The sequence below is a fragment of the Schistocerca americana genome, chromosome 1 (genome assembly GCF_021461395.2).
Source record: "Schistocerca americana isolate TAMUIC-IGC-003095 chromosome 1, iqSchAmer2.1, whole genome shotgun sequence".
Taxonomy (NCBI): Eukaryota; Metazoa; Arthropoda; class Insecta; order Orthoptera; family Acrididae; genus Schistocerca; species Schistocerca americana.
This window is the reverse complement of record NC_060119.1, coordinates 176,719,163-176,734,809: the sequence shown is the minus strand read 5'-3', so window position 1 is coordinate 176,734,809 and position 15,647 is coordinate 176,719,163. Positions and strand designations below refer to the sequence as shown.

At 42.8% G+C, this 15,647-nt stretch overlaps 1 protein-coding gene across 1 annotated transcript in view; it reads left to right on the top strand.

The window, feature by feature from the left end:
* The window catches only part of LOC124613909 (trypsin-1-like), a 90,400-nt gene that overhangs the window by 61,186 nt on the left and 13,567 nt on the right, over positions 1 to 15,647 (top strand). Inside the window, exon 7 of the mRNA XM_047142693.1 lies at positions 9,049 to 9,245. Coding sequence (XP_046998649.1) covers positions 9,049 to 9,245 — 197 coding nt within the window. The remainder of the gene's footprint in view (positions 1 to 9,048; positions 9,246 to 15,647) is intronic.

Here is a 15,647-nt window from a genome sequence, read left to right as displayed (position 1 = left end):
TGAAGCTTGGTTCAAAGGTGTCTACAACATTCCTCTCTAAAGATGCAAAAGCGTGGCACCCTGCGACTATCCTCAGCCTCGAGCTAGCTGTCGACAAATGCGGAAACAAGGCCAGAGCTCAGAAGTTCATGTGACGCGTAAGGTGAGTTAATAATGTCACGTTGAAACCAAACTTCACTACGATTCTGTCCAACCGAGGACGTGTCACACGATGGCAAGGTCGTCACAGCCCCTCGTACCCAAATTTTGTCTCATCTGCGATAAAGGTTAGAACGCGACGCACAGCGTTGAAATAACGTGGTTTTATTGTGAATGGCCGAGGAGAACATTTTAGACACACCGCCGCTCAGAACCGATACGAAAAGGGCTCCGGGGGTGACATAAAGGACCTCAATGAAATCACCCCCTAGCCTGGGAAGTTGATTCCCACACATTTCTCGGCCGAAAACGACAGTTCACAGTGCGATGTGCAGCAGGAAGACGTTCTTGACAACCTTTGGCAGTGCTGACAACTCCCGGCCGATACAACCTTTGTCTAAGGACACTGTGGGCCTGCAACACCATAAACATGATCATAACCATTCGAGCGTAGATCAACCGTAGCTCTTTCTCTGTTGTACAGTGTGAAACTACTTAGGATCTTTTGAAACCACTCGACGAAATCTGAACATGATTCGAAGCAGAAAGGGTGTTCGTGTCTTTCAGTCCTCATATTTGGCGCCCTTCTGTGGGGTGATAACGTGGTGAGGGGGAGGAGGTTCGCGGCGTTGATATATGCGTGAATAAAACGGCAAAAGGTCCCTCTAAGTCCCCAAGTTCGGCAACACGCTCGGTGTTACTTGCAACTTTGTTGGGCTCTGTATAAATGTTTCTGTACAAAGACAGCCATTCATTGATTCCTTCCGACACACGTCAGCTGAATGGTGCTACCTCGCTGAACTGGCGCCTGCGAAATCTAAGAGTTGTCGAAAGGGATTCCCGTCACGCCGGTGCCTAGGATTCAGTGAATGGCTTTCTCTGTACAGGAAGGAACAACTATGGAGTGTCCAGCAAAGGTACGCTGATGTCACCGGGAGTGTTGAAAATTGGGGAGTCTTAGAGGGATCCTTTGCAGTTTTATTCATCCACATGGCAATGTAGCAGCCCCCCCCCCCCCCCCCCCCCCTCCGTGATCAAGACAAAGGAGGGCACGAAACAGCAGCGCTCAAAAATCAGGAACACTCTCTGATGCTTTGGATCACGTTCAAATTTCATCGAAAGGTTTTGTACGGTCCCCAATGGTTATGCCCTGTACACTACAGCAAAAATTGAGGTCACGCTACACTCTAAAAGTGTACAATCACGTTCAGTGACGTTGCAGTCCCAGAATGTCCTTAGAGAAGGATTGAAACGGCCTAGGTGTGTCAGCAGTGTCAAAGCTTCTCAAGTACATCATTGCATTGCTCACCGCACCGTGTGCTGTCGTTTTGGACCACGAAATGTATGGGAATCAACGCCTCAAGGGAAGGGGGGTGGTTTCATTGACGTCCTTCATGAGCACCTCATGAGGCCTTTTCGTGTCGATTCTCAGTGGCGCTATGTATGAAACGTTTCTCTTGGCCACTCATAAGAAAAGTGGGTGATTTCAATGCTTCGCGTCTCGGTTCTGCCCTGAGTCGCAGAGGCGTCAAGAAAAGGGGTGATATGTGGGAAAAGGCAGGCTGACGACCTTCCCATCGTCTAACACATCAACGGTGGCGTTGGGCGGCATTATAGTGAAGTTTGATAATATGACCTCATTAACTCATCTTAGACGTCACGTGAACTTCTCAAATCAATCCTTTCTTTGATATGTATCGACACTTTGCTGTTTGAAGCGTCATCGAGCGCGAAGTGGCGTCGGAGAAGGCCCCACTTTTGCCCATTACAGACGTAGGTGGTAGGTTCAAATGTTCAAATGTGTGAAATCTTATGGGACTTAACTGCTAAGGTCATCAGTCCCTAAGCTTACACACTACTTAACCTAAATTATCCTAACGACAAACACACACACCCATGCCCGAGGGAGGACTCGAACCTCCGCCGGGACCAGCCGCACAGTCCATGACTGCAGCGTGTAACCTCCCCCTCACTTATCGACCTTAATGACAGTGAAAAATTAAACCGCGTGTACCTAATGGAAATTTGGGAAAAAGCAATCGTCACCGAAGTTAATCTGTCGGTAAAGAGGGAGGAAAGGGTTACATCTAAATGAAAGGAAAAATGCAAATGAAACTGGTGGAAATTAATTTTGAAAAGGGGTAAAGTTAATGAAGAAAGTAAATGTGCGGCCGTTACGTTAACAATTAACTAGCGGTAATTAGATATTTGAGATTTGGGGGAAATTACGGTCGCCAGTCCTAAGGACAATTACTATAGTAACTGAAAAAGAAAGGTAATTACACATATAATTAGCACTAGAAGCGTGGCAACTGAAGATTGACACGCGTAGTGTGAAAACTGAAAGTTTGTCAGAAGTAATAACTTTCGCTGCACTCTGACTTAATTTAGCAAAAGAATTAATAAAACCGGAAAACTGAAAGTTAATTTAGTGACTGAAATTAATAAGAAGCTTTCTTTCTTAAGCACATCGAAATTCAGTAAAATACGGTTAGTCTTGGACTACCTCAACAATCATTTCAAAAGCTACTTGAATCTACGCAATTTAGAAATAAGAGATTTAGCTTTGAACTTGAATTAAATGATTCTGAACAATTAACAATAGTAAGATTTAGTACGTACCAAGCTGAGCTGCAGTCACAGGTAAGCTAAAATACGGTAACTAAACTCGCACTCTTAATTTGTGCTTGCGTAATCTAAATATTGTAGCCAGCTATGAATACTTAAACTGAACTTTGAAATTAAAGCAGTGAAATTGAATTATATTATTTTAATGCTGGCGTTTGAATTTCAACGACACTCGGGTTCATTTCGGAAAAGGAAGGGACCCTGCTTGGTAATGCACTTGGGACAATGAGCAACAAAGGTTCATGCTAAGTAGCTGTAATTTTGTGATGCAACAATTTTAAAAGTTTGAAAAGCTGAGGTCTGCCATACAGTTCTAAAACTTTACGTGCTTCCAGTCTTCCTTGTTGGTTGATTGAAGGTTTGATGCCGTCGATCGAGGATGTGGCGACAGTCATTCACTGTCGGCCGTCGCTGTTGCAGAAGCTGGATGTTGGCGCGCGTTCTTCTCGACACGGTCACCAGACGAAACGGGCTCTTGATGTGCGCCAGCTAATGCTTCCCGTCCGCGACACCATGTCAGAAACTATCATCGCAAGTCGAGCGCAATTACATGCTGCCAAACCCCGAAAGCGTGGCAACTCGCGGGAGCTTCTCACAACACACCTGCTCCACTCGTTACCCCAGCCAGACTCCCTCTTGCTCTGCCCGCGCTCCACGCGGCAGAGTTAACACTACCAAAGATCCTACACACTTTGATTCTTCACACGACCTATCGATGTAATCGTTCGATAGCAGTTTTCCCTAAGCAAGACCCAGCGTAAAAATACAAATAATATTCACATAACAAACCAATTATACATCGACATAAATGCATAAATATATATATACAAATAGTAAAACAATTACAATATATAAAGACACAGAAATGTCATATCTTGAGGTAACAAAACAAGGAAAAAAAATTATAGTACAATAGATGGAAATACGAGGATATGCATTTCCGGCGTTACAAGCGCCCCAGACCGCTCGGCTAAACCCGCGCGGCGTAGGTGGTAGGCACCTTTGAACTAAATGTCAAATTTTTGCGTCGCAATGGGTGCTGATTAACACAGTTTCAAAAAAGTGACTTATTTATTGTGTTGCGTCGTTGCAAATCTGCGTTTTTATCTCTTCACCGTCAATTTTTTTTCTGCTCAAATATCAAAATACATCTTTTGTTTCAGTGTCTCATTTCCTAATCTAATTTCCTCAGAGCAGCCTGATGTAATTCGACTACACTGCATTAATCTTGACTTAGTTTTGTTGATGTTCATCTTATAATCCTTTTTCAAGACCTATCCATTCCGTTCAGTGGATTTTCCAAGTCCTGTGCTGTCTCTGACGGAATTAGGTGGTGATCGGCAAACTTGGTTGTTTCACCAGTCTTCTGACTGGCTTAATGCCGCTCGCCACACACTCCTCTCCTGTGCCACCTTATCTCTACGTATGACAGTAGCACTTGCATCTTGTACCCTAAGTTATTTGTTGGGCACATTCCAATCTCTGTCTTCCTCTACAGTTTTTACCCTCTAAGATCCCTTACGTGCCAACTCTTAACACGTGGGATATCATATTGTCCTTTCTTCTTCTTAGTGTTTAAAGACAGTTCCTCTCCTTGCCGAATCTGCGAAGAACTCATTTCTTAAATTTTAGTCCACCAAATTTTTAGCGTCTTTCTATAGCGCCACATCTCAAGTGCTACGATTCTTTCCTTTTCCAGTTTTCTCGCGCGACTGCTGCGGTCGCAGGTTCGAATCCTGCCTCGGGCATGGATGTGTGTGATGTCCTTAGGTTAGTTAGGTTTAAGTAGTTCTAAGTTCTAGGGGACTGATGACCTCAGAAGTTAAGTCCCATAGTGCTCAGAGCCATTTGAACCAGTTTTCTCACCTTAACGTTTTTATTTCTTGTCATTGAACGTTAATTCCTTTTCAAAATTTCTCTTCGGTTTCACTGGGGAAAGGCTACAGCCTTATCTCATTCTCTTTTCAATTACTGCGTGTCTTTCATATCCATCGATTATGGTTTCTGTATAAATTGTAGATAACCTTTTTCTCTTTGTATTTTATCCCTGATACTTTCAGAATTTCTACACCTACACCTACACCTACAAATGCTATAAACATAGTTATGCCTTTCTGTAATTTTATCTCGTAGAAAGTATATCATTTAACTGACATCCTGGTCCAAATACTTAAATATTCTGAGTGATTAATACCTGTAGGAAAAGTGCATCAGATCTGACCTGTTCTCTGTCTTCAGCTGACAGTCATCACTAACGCATGCGCGTGTCTGTTCGCCGTGACTTCCTCTACTAACACTGGAGAAGAAAGCAAAATCTGTCGTCGAAGAGCAGAAATATCAGATAGGAAGGCAGGGGGTGCAGGTAGGGGAAAACAGTGATGACGCCTTCTGTGCTACGGACTGCTTCATAAAGGAAGAATGGAACTATTCTCTATAATTATTTTCTGTGTGTAAAGTATTAGCAGCAACTATGTGACAGTCCATAAGTAAAAATTATCAATATACCGTAATATTACACGCAACTGAGGAAGAGAGGACTACAAAAGTTGAAAAAGTGTGGAGAGAATCGACTTAAGAGGAGGTTTACTATCTTTAGCGCGAAAAAAGCATGTTCTTTGATAATTTTTTTCTCGGGATGTGTTGTAGATATCAATGTCAAATTTGGTCAAAATATTTATTGATATTTCCTCTACAAACTGAAATTTTTTTGACCGGAAATGTCGAAGAGAGAAGGGGGAAGTGCCGTCGGAACGAAACAAAATTTCGATGTAAACCTCCACGCGCGGTCTGTCACAGGTCAGCCGGCTCGTCCGAAATCAAGATTGGGTTGACGTTAGCGAAGTGTATAAGATTCTTTAGGAGTTGTACCTGGCTTAAGTTATTTGGACCATAGGAAAGAAAATGGCGGCCATTGGAAAAAAATAGGGTTTTTTCATCGATTTTTCGACTTCGTCGGCCAAGAAAAACTATTTATAATTGATGGATCGGAATAAAAGTGGTACAACTCCTAGACAATTTACTTAGCTTCGTCGGAAACAAAGAATCATGCCAGTCGGTTCAGTAAATTTCAAGTTGCCATACTGCGCGAAAAAACATTTCGAGAAAAACGCGTTTGAAGTTTTGACTACATATAAAATGCAATATTATGCAACTTACGTTGAATCTGCTGTAGCGGGTCCATAAACTAGTCCTTGCTCTTCCTCATAGAGGGCGTTCTGCTCGATCTGGGCCATCCTGAGCTGCTACATAGCCGCTCGTACGGCCGGTGACAAGCGATTTTCGGCCACTTGAATCCGGTGGTCGTCCGAATGCTTGGCGAACTGAGTCTATTAGAGTCCCAGGGTGATGTCCATCGTTGTCATTGTCTTCAGAATTGCTGAATACCCTTCGTTGAAGCTCTCACTGCCAGGAAAGTCGCAATCTCCACAGTCTTCGCACCAGGGGGCTGATTTCCAAACACACGCGTTTAAACTTTCATTTGAATTTTGTGTTTCCTCCCAAGCACCGGCACAATAACGCGTCCTCCGAAAGAAAAAAAAACTGGTGCGTAAAAAAGGCCAATTTCAGACAGGTGCATTTTTCTTTCAACCGCGAATAACAAAACATTTCCATTCCATATTCGGAAAAACCATTTCAGGGATGGATTCTAAACACTTTTATAGATCCCAAAATGCAATTTTAAAAATATCGATTTTTTGAACCAAAATATAGTAAACGTCCCTTTAGATATGTTTCTTGTAGGCTAGAGGATTATTTTCAGTAGGTACGTAACAACAGAGCATCGTGTAGGTCTATAGTTGTTATGCAGCGACATTAAAAAAAATTGTCAATTTCAGATTGGCGTACTCGAAATCCTGTACTGAAGTCTGACGAATAGCCATGTAACAGGAAGTCGTCTCCGCACCTGTATTACCTAAGCAGTAGGAAGCAGAAATTTTCTTTGAATTATCAAATAACAGTAAAAGAGTATGTATCCATTGTGTGTTCCATCATATTCCATGGCAGGGTAGCATTTTTTCCTTGTCTTTAACTGTAGCGGTTAACCCCAAAGCTGTTTTCGGTTGCGGATGAGAATAGCTGTTACAGTTAAGTCGGAAACTGAATAACATAGCATGTCACTCTGTGGGGAAAAACAACTAAAAGGCTGAGTCTTGATCGCAATAAAATATATCACATACAGCCTTAGACACGTCTAATTGCCCCGACACAGTACATTGGTAGCAATAAAATAAATACATATTGCATGCCACATTGGTGGCTAGTGTGTCAGCTTCACTTCTTCTTTTGCCGGCCGAAGTGGCCGTGCGTTTAAAGGCGCTGCAGCCTGGAACCGCGAGACCGCTACGGTCGCAGGTTCGAATCCTGCCTCGGGCATGGATGTTTGTGATGTCATTAGGTTAGTTAGGTTTAACTAGTTCTAAGTTCTAGGGGACTAATGACCTCAGCAGTTGAGTCCCATAGTGCTCAGAACCATTTGAACCATTTGAACTTCTTCTTTTATCCAAGCGGCTCCGCATATGGCCTCACGAGACTGGATGTATAACATTCCAGACATTTCAATAACAAAAAAAGTTTCAAGTGGTTTAGGGGAACCGAACTTGCGATCTACGTGATTGCTGAAAAAACAAGAATGTTTCCTTGAAGGAAGACAGAAGCAATAACTCTTCTTTAGATGAACTATAGCGACGCGTGAAGAAATTCTTGAATTGTTCTCTGTAATTGGCACGTGTCCTATTGTAGGCCCTACACCTTCCATTGGTGATACGCGAGGTATTCTTTCTTTTAACTAAGGATGCATGCTCAAGAATATGCATTATTTTTCGTCACAGGGAAGAATTTCCAGTCCGGGATCAGAACTATTTTGAGTGTTTATGCCCCCTTGTAGACCTACGAGTAAGGGTCAGTTTCTTCTTCGTACAATTACAAATTTCGTACAGCTTGCACACAAATTAATAAAGGGTCCCTCAATTCTACGTTCAAAATATATCGAAGAATCAGTCATTATTATCTTAAAATAATTTTCCTTTGTGTTTATCGTTTCTGTCATTAACTCATACAATCTTCTTCGTGCGTTCGTGGGGAGGGATGGATTTAGAATTTTCTGCCATATTTGCTGCTAATTTTCATTCTGATGTTTGGCGCCCTGAAGGCGTACCGGCGCGCCCATCATGAATTTATTGTAATACCACGGAGACGGTCTGCAGTACAAAGAGTAAAGTCGAAGACACTAGGATTCTCGAACAGAGGCACAACTGAGTGAGTTATAGCAGCGGAAAAACACTGCATTCTTTCAGGGAGGAGGGCGAAACTAATTCCCGTTCGCCCATTAGGTTTAGATTTTCCGTAGTTTCCCTCAAGGCAAGTACCGGTGCGGTTCCTTTGGTAAAGTTCAGATGTTCAAATGTGTGTGAATTCCTGTGGGACCAAACTGCTAAGGTCATCGGTCCCTAGGCTTACACACTACTTAAACTAACTTACGCTAAAGACAACACACACACACACACACACACACACACACACACACACACACGCCCGAAGGAGGACTCGAACCTCCAGCGCGAGTGGCCGCCCGATTCGTGAGATGGCGCCTCTAACCACGAGCCCACTTCACGCGGCGCTTCGGTAATGACATGGCCGATTTGTTCCTCCGTTCTTCCCCCAATCCGAGCTCCGCCTCTAATGACTTCGTCAACTAAGGAACGTTAAACCTTATGGTTCATTTTGGTACTGCGATATGTAAGAAACTCTGAGCCAGGACACATGCTCATGACCTCTTGCATAAGATGGATGCACGTATTTTCACGATCAGAAGGAAGATTAGAGTTTAACCTCCCGTCGATGACAGGGTCATTAGGGACGGAGGATGTACTTGGATCGGGGAATAACGAGGCAAATTTTGGTAGTATCCTTTCAAAGGAAACCATCTTGGCATTCCCCTTAAGACATTTAGTGATATTATGGAAAACCTAAATCTGGATTCCAGGAGGGAATTACAGCTGCCGTCCTCCCGAATGCGAGTACAATATCTCAGCAGTGCATGTCTTTGTTAAGTGATAAGCATGATGCATGTTGGAATAAAGCCGTCGACTGTTTGGCTGATGTCGTTTGCCAAGTTTTAGCGATTGGCTTCTTCTTTGTGGTGATCAAATAATGATTGAGTTAAACTGATATTAAATAATGATCGCTCTCGCTAATTATTCACGAATTTTATGAACCATACGATAAAATTTGATAACTATATGAAATACATGTTCTGCATGCAAGGTTCAATGCTTTTCTCAGCTGGATCCATTGCTGCACTCTCCGGCTGGGGCAGGACCAAGAGCGGTATTCTGCCGCACAACCCGGACATCCTGCAGTACGTCGACGTCACCGTCATCGGGATGACCGAGTGCTACGAGCTGCTGGAAAATTACAGCGCCCTCAACGACAATAACGTGTGCACCGGGCCGGTCACCGGGGGAATTTCCGCCTGCACCGTAAGCACTACTCAAGTACTTCTCTTGTGGCATATGCCTCTGTGAGCAGTTCCCCTTTAGCGGGACGTGTTAGCTCCTCTTCGGCACTGCAGAGGGTTCGTGTCGTAGGTACCAATAATTTCGACCGGTCCTCGCGCTATGCTGAAGTCTGAGTTCCATGTCTTCACGAATATGAACCATAGCTCTAATAATACAGTCTCTAACACTTCACTTTACCCTGAGTCAGGACCTATGAAGAGATAAATTTTCCAGCGACACTAGAAGCTACTACATAGCAGGTAATAAATATCTGCCATGAAGCGCGTTGATAGCTAGATAAATATCTTTTCTTTTGTAAGTTGCACTCCACAGCTTCCATAAAAGACATTTATTACACATACCATTAAAAGGTGCTATTAAATAAAATTTTGTTTTACTGTAACTACGCATTTCCAACTTTGGTCAGCATCTGGAAGACTTCACTACTGTAAAGGCTCCAGATGACGGCGAAAATCAAATATCATATCGTTTAACACACCCCCCCCCCCTCTCACCTTCCAAAGATGGATAAATTCTGGAGAAGAAATCAACTGTGGCTTTGTTTAGGGGAAAGATCAAGCATTCGCCTCAAGCGGTTTAGGACATCCACAGAAAAGCTATCAAATAGGTAGAACAAGACGAATATATCACGATTTCTCCAGTCTAAGTATGAAAGATCTCACCATTGCACTACCTTAATCCGTGTTTTTGAACGTCGTGGTATCTGAGAGACAAACACAGAAGGAGAAACTCAAGAGCAACTCAATCAGATTCACACACGATGATGAATGAATTTATACTCTTTTGCGCATGTGATGTAACACATGCTGCAACCAGTAAGTGTTCTATTGGAGGCCGAGCGGTCTGCTTTGAAGATCGTTGTTAATGCGAACCTTGCAGTAACTGTAGCTAGTTGTAGAGCCCTGGAGACACTGGAAATGGCTCTGAGCACTGTGGGACTTAACAGCTGAGGTCATCAGTCCCCTAGAACTTAGAAGTACTTAAACCTAACTAACCTACGGACATCACACACATCCATGCCCGAGGCAGGATTCGAACCTGCGACCGTGGCAGTCGCGCGGTTCCGGACTGAAGCGCCTAGCAAAGGTGAACTCGCAGTTAACGCAAAAACATATTGGACCCTGCAGGAATACATTAGTTCTTGTGGGAGTTTTATCGGTTAACACGAATGTTAGTTAAGCAGTATCACGAACGCTTTTTCAGTCTTCAGCGTAAATAAATTTCATAGTAATACAAACTTCCGACGTTACAGTATTTTTAAGTATTAATTTTTTTCCGAAATGAATGCTAGAAATGCAACTACAAAGCTAACTACCCAGTGTTGACTCGTTTCTAACGTACTGTGGGCCGGCAGCCGCGACTATCAGTTCAACAATCAGGGCGTACGGTACATTCGAATATATCCAATAATGTATGCATTAACATTTGGAAACATATTCGATGTGCAGTGTTCTTTTAGTCACAGCCAAATCGAGTTGGAATACTGATTAAGAACCTACAAACGATAGAATACGAAACATGGTAAAGAAGAGACAGCTGTAAATGTGTAAGTAGAGCTTAAGATTCTGGATGAAGTGGACTGCTTTAAAAAGAAAACAATTCCGGAGCAGTTAGAATTCCCAAGCCTGCCTTATCTACAATAATAAACAATCGAGAAAAAAATTATTAAAGCTGCTGCATCTGGTTCCGAAAACAAATCCAAACGACTTCTTAACGCCAAGTATGACATCGTGACGTTACTGCTAGAACGGTTCAATCATGTGTGTACATCTAATATACCTTTAAGTGGCCCTATGATTCAGTTAAAAGAAAATGAGATTGCAAAAAATACCGTCATCGAAGATCTTAGTATTTCTGCTGGTTGGCTGCATCGATTCCAACAGTGATATTCAGTTTCATCTATACAAATTTGTGCTGAAGCAAATAAAGTTGATTGAGGAGGTACGAACAGCTGGTTGCATGAATTCAGCCGAGAGAGGGAAAAATAAGCCTCATGTGATGTGTTCAGTATGAATGAAACTGTATTTTTCTACAATTTTTTTTCAAATCACTCTTTGGATATAGACAATGATAAGTGCCATGCTGGAGCACGCAGGAAACATCGTGTAACTGTTCCACTTGTATGTAATGCTGACGACAGTGAGAAGTTTCGTCCCTGGGTTATCGGTAGGTATGAGAAACCGCTTTATTTTAGAAGCATCTATTCTGAAAATTTGTTTTGTTTGTGACCAATGTTTTTGAGAAATGTTAAATATAAAACAAAGATGTATGCAGTGCGACAGCACTTCCATTTAAACACGGCGCGCTCGCGGCTTTCAGTTCTTCCCACTCCTCGCCGTCAGAGTGGCGTGGCGATGGGGTAAATGTGAAACGAGGCTTAGTACGTTGGCAACCGGACCTGGGCACGGCCCATGAGCCGAAATATTGCATCTATTCTCACCACAAGAAAGCTTGATTGGACGGCCCATCGTTTCACAAGCGGTTCCTCCGTTTCAATAGTCGAATGGTTGCTCGGAACAGACGTAATCTTCTTATGTAGGGCATATGCCCTGCCCATAACGTACAAGATCTGAAACTAACCAACGTAAAGATTCAGTTTTTTCCACCGAACTCAAAAAGCCACTTTCAGCTCTTGAATCAAGGCATCACTTCTCTCATGAAAAGAGCTTATTACAAGCGACTTGCGAGAGCTGCAATTCGTGCTGCTGAAAACAATATTGCCAACCCCAAATTGGAATCTGCTCGATGCAATAAAAGCCATTGAAGCAGCCTGGAACTCCGTGTAACCACATCATTTACAGAAGTGCTTTAACAGAGCCTGGAGATATAGCAACACTGAAGATGTCTGCTAGTTGGACACTGCCATTTCACCAGATGAATGGACAATTTTGCAAGATGTTGCAAACCCTGGGATTAATTTTGAGGAATTCATTACTGCAGACGATGGTGTTGCCGTATGTGCTTCTGTGGAATCTGATGTGCTGAAAGCTGTGACCAAGGTGCAAGAAGGGTCATCAGAAGAAAGTGAGGAGGAGGAGAATACAGATATTATTGCACCTACCAGTCAGGAGATGTTTACAGCCTTGGACCGTTTAGAAGGCCGCGCGGGAAAGCCGCTCGGTCTTTGGCGCCTAGCCATTGTTCGCACGACTCCTCCCGTCCGAGTCCTCCCTCGGGCATGGATGTGTGTGTTGTCCTTAGCGGAAGTTAGTTTAAGTAGTGTGTAAGCCTAGGGACCGATGACCCCGGCAGTTTGGCCCCGTAGAAACGTACCACCACCATTTAGAGCAGGGGCGGCCAATATTTCGGCTCATGGGCCGTGCCCAGGTCCGGTTGCCAACGTACTAAGCCTCGTTTCACATTTACCCCATCGCCACGCCACTCTGACGGCGAGGAGTGCGAAGAACTGAAAGCCGCGAACGCGCCGTGTTTAAATGGAAGTGCTGTCGCCCTGCATACATCTTTGTTTTATATTTAACATTTCTCATAAACATTGGTCACAAACAAAACAAATTTTCAGTATTATCTAATTAGTTTTGGTGAGCTGAAGACGAAATATATTTTTTTTCCGGGACAAACAGTCGGATACAGGCATACGCCTAATCCAAAAAAGGTCTTTCACACAAATATGTCCATCGCAGTATTATAGCACTTTTGAAACCTCATTATGGAGACATGAACCTCTACCTGAGGAAAGCGATATAGACGTCCTGGGCAGTTTTAACGCAAAAAGATTTGTCATAATTGGAATTACCTTGCAGGGCAGTCAGTTACATTTACATATGGAAAGGGGCTCTTTCAACTGAGACGGTAAACAGGTTGATAATGTCCTCAAAATCTTTATAACTACCGGTACCCTTGTAATTCTGTCTGGGCCACAATGAATTCTTCAAACTTTGCATTTCCTTTAGCGCCAGTGAGCTTCGGGAACTGGACTGTCTTTGTCAGAATGTGTCCCTTCTACAACCCGATTTTCTTTCTAAGTGCATCCCACCAAATCAGAAGGAAGTTACCTTGCAATGTCTTACTGCCGGCAGTGTGCAGTCAAATCCACTTAAAATGCGAAGTCTGCACTTTATTCCGGATGTTCTAAATTTTGTTCCTCTACTCCTTTTTGCTTCATAAATTCAACAGAAGCGATTTCTAATTCGAAAAGTCGTTCCAGACATCCCCTTTGACTTAATCTACGTACTTTGCATTAACATATGAAGTCTCCATTCTCTTCGTTCGGTTCCACTGAAAACTGTTGCAACTAACAATGGAATAATGCATGCGACTTCAGAAATTTTACTATTCGTACCACCAATTTCTTCACGTGCTCCAGGCCTCCAATTTTAGCCCAAAGTTCTTTTTGATGTAGAAAACAATGAATCCCGTCCGTCGGTCTTCATAATTTTTTGTTCATTGTCAATTAAATCTGTAAATACTTTCTGCATGGTATTGTAACGTCGCTTCTTAGCAAGTATGCACTACCTGTCACTTATTCTCATCCCTCTCTTTTGTCATTCCCATTCATTTTAAAGGATTCCGACGATAGATCGCTAGATTGCTTCCTTGCCCATATTTTAAACTGGGAAACAGTTCAAGGGGCAGATGCTTACTCTGACCATAAAGTACTGGTCATGAACTGCAATTTGCTGTCCGGTGGCTGTTTGCACAAAGGGGGCAATCTAGCGATCTGTCGTCGGAATCCTTCAAAATGAGTGGGAATGACAAAAGAGAGGGATGAGACTTCTCAATTCGCCTAAGTGACAGGTAGTGCAAATCGCAAAAAGGTAGAAATTACAGAGATGAGACGTGGATAAGATGAAAGAACCAGAGACTATTGGGAGTTTCAGCAATACGATTGGGCAACATTTCATTGACATATGGGAAGATAATACAGTAGAAGATTAATGGATGGACTTGAGGGATGAAATACTGAAGGCGGCAGACCAGCAAGTAAGTAAAAGGCAAGGCGCAATGGAAGTCCTTGGACAACAGAGGAAATAATTTAACTGACGAAAGGGAAAAAAATATAAACTTACAGCGAATGAAGTAGTCGAAAGGGAATACAGACGTCTAAAAAATTAGATTGGCAGGAAGCGGAAAAATGCCTAAGCAGTAATGGCTAGAGGACAAACACAAGACTGTAGAAGCGAGTGTAACTAGGGGAAAGATAGATACCGCCTATAGGAAGATTGTAGAGACCTCTGGAGAAATGAGAAACAACCGCATCAATATCAACAGTTCATATGCATAAACGAGTACTAAGCGTGAAGACAAAGGTGAATGAATGGTGGAGGGGACATACAGAAGAGCTCTACAGTGGAAATGAATTTCAAGAGAATATTCTAGAAAGGGGAGAGCAAGTAGACGAAGGTTAGATGCGAGATACGATACTCGAGAAGAATTTGACAGAGCACTCGAAACTCTAAGTCGAAACAAGACCCTTGGGTTCGACAACCTTCCCTCAGAATTATTGAGATCCTTGAAAGACACAGCCATGACTAAACTAATCCACGTGTTGTACAAGATGCATGAAGCAGACGAAATACCTTTAAACTTCAGACATAATGAAATAATGAAATAATTTCAAAGATGGCACATACTGGCAGGTGTGAAAATTACCGAACTATCAGTTTTATAAGTCATGGCTGTAAAATACTGACACGATTGGAAGAACTGGTAGAAGCCGATCTCGGGGAAGTTCAGTTTGGGTTCGACAGAAACTTAGGAACACGTGAGATAATACTGGCCTTACAACGTACCTTGGGAGGTAGGTGAAAGAAAAGCGAACGTACGGTCGTAGCATTGGTAGTCATAGGGAAAACTTTTGTGAATATTAACTAGAATACTCTTCTTGCAATTGTAAAAGTAGCAGGGATAAAATACAGGGAGCGAAAGGTTATATACAGCTTGTACGGAAATCGGACCGCAGTTGCAAAAATCGACTAACATGAAAGGGCAGCACTAGTTGAGAAAGGAGTGAGACAGGGGTGTGGCCTATCCCCGATGTTATTCAATCCACACAGAACAATCAGTAAAGAAACACAAAGAAAAATGTGGAAATGCTGGAATTAAACTACAGGGAGAAGAAATAAATACTTTGGGATTTGCTGATGACATTGCAATTCTGTCAGGAACAGTAGAGGGCTTGGAAGCGCAGCTGAACGGAATGGATAGTGTGCTGGGAAGAGGTTGTTAGCTGAGCATCATCAAAAGCTAAACAAGGATAATGGAACGTTGTCGAGTTAGATAAGGCAATGCTGAGGGGATTAGATTAGAAAATGAGACACTGAATGTAGTAGATGTATTTCACTATTAGGACAGAAAAATAACTAATGACGGCCAAAGTAGAGAGGATATAAAATACAGACTGAC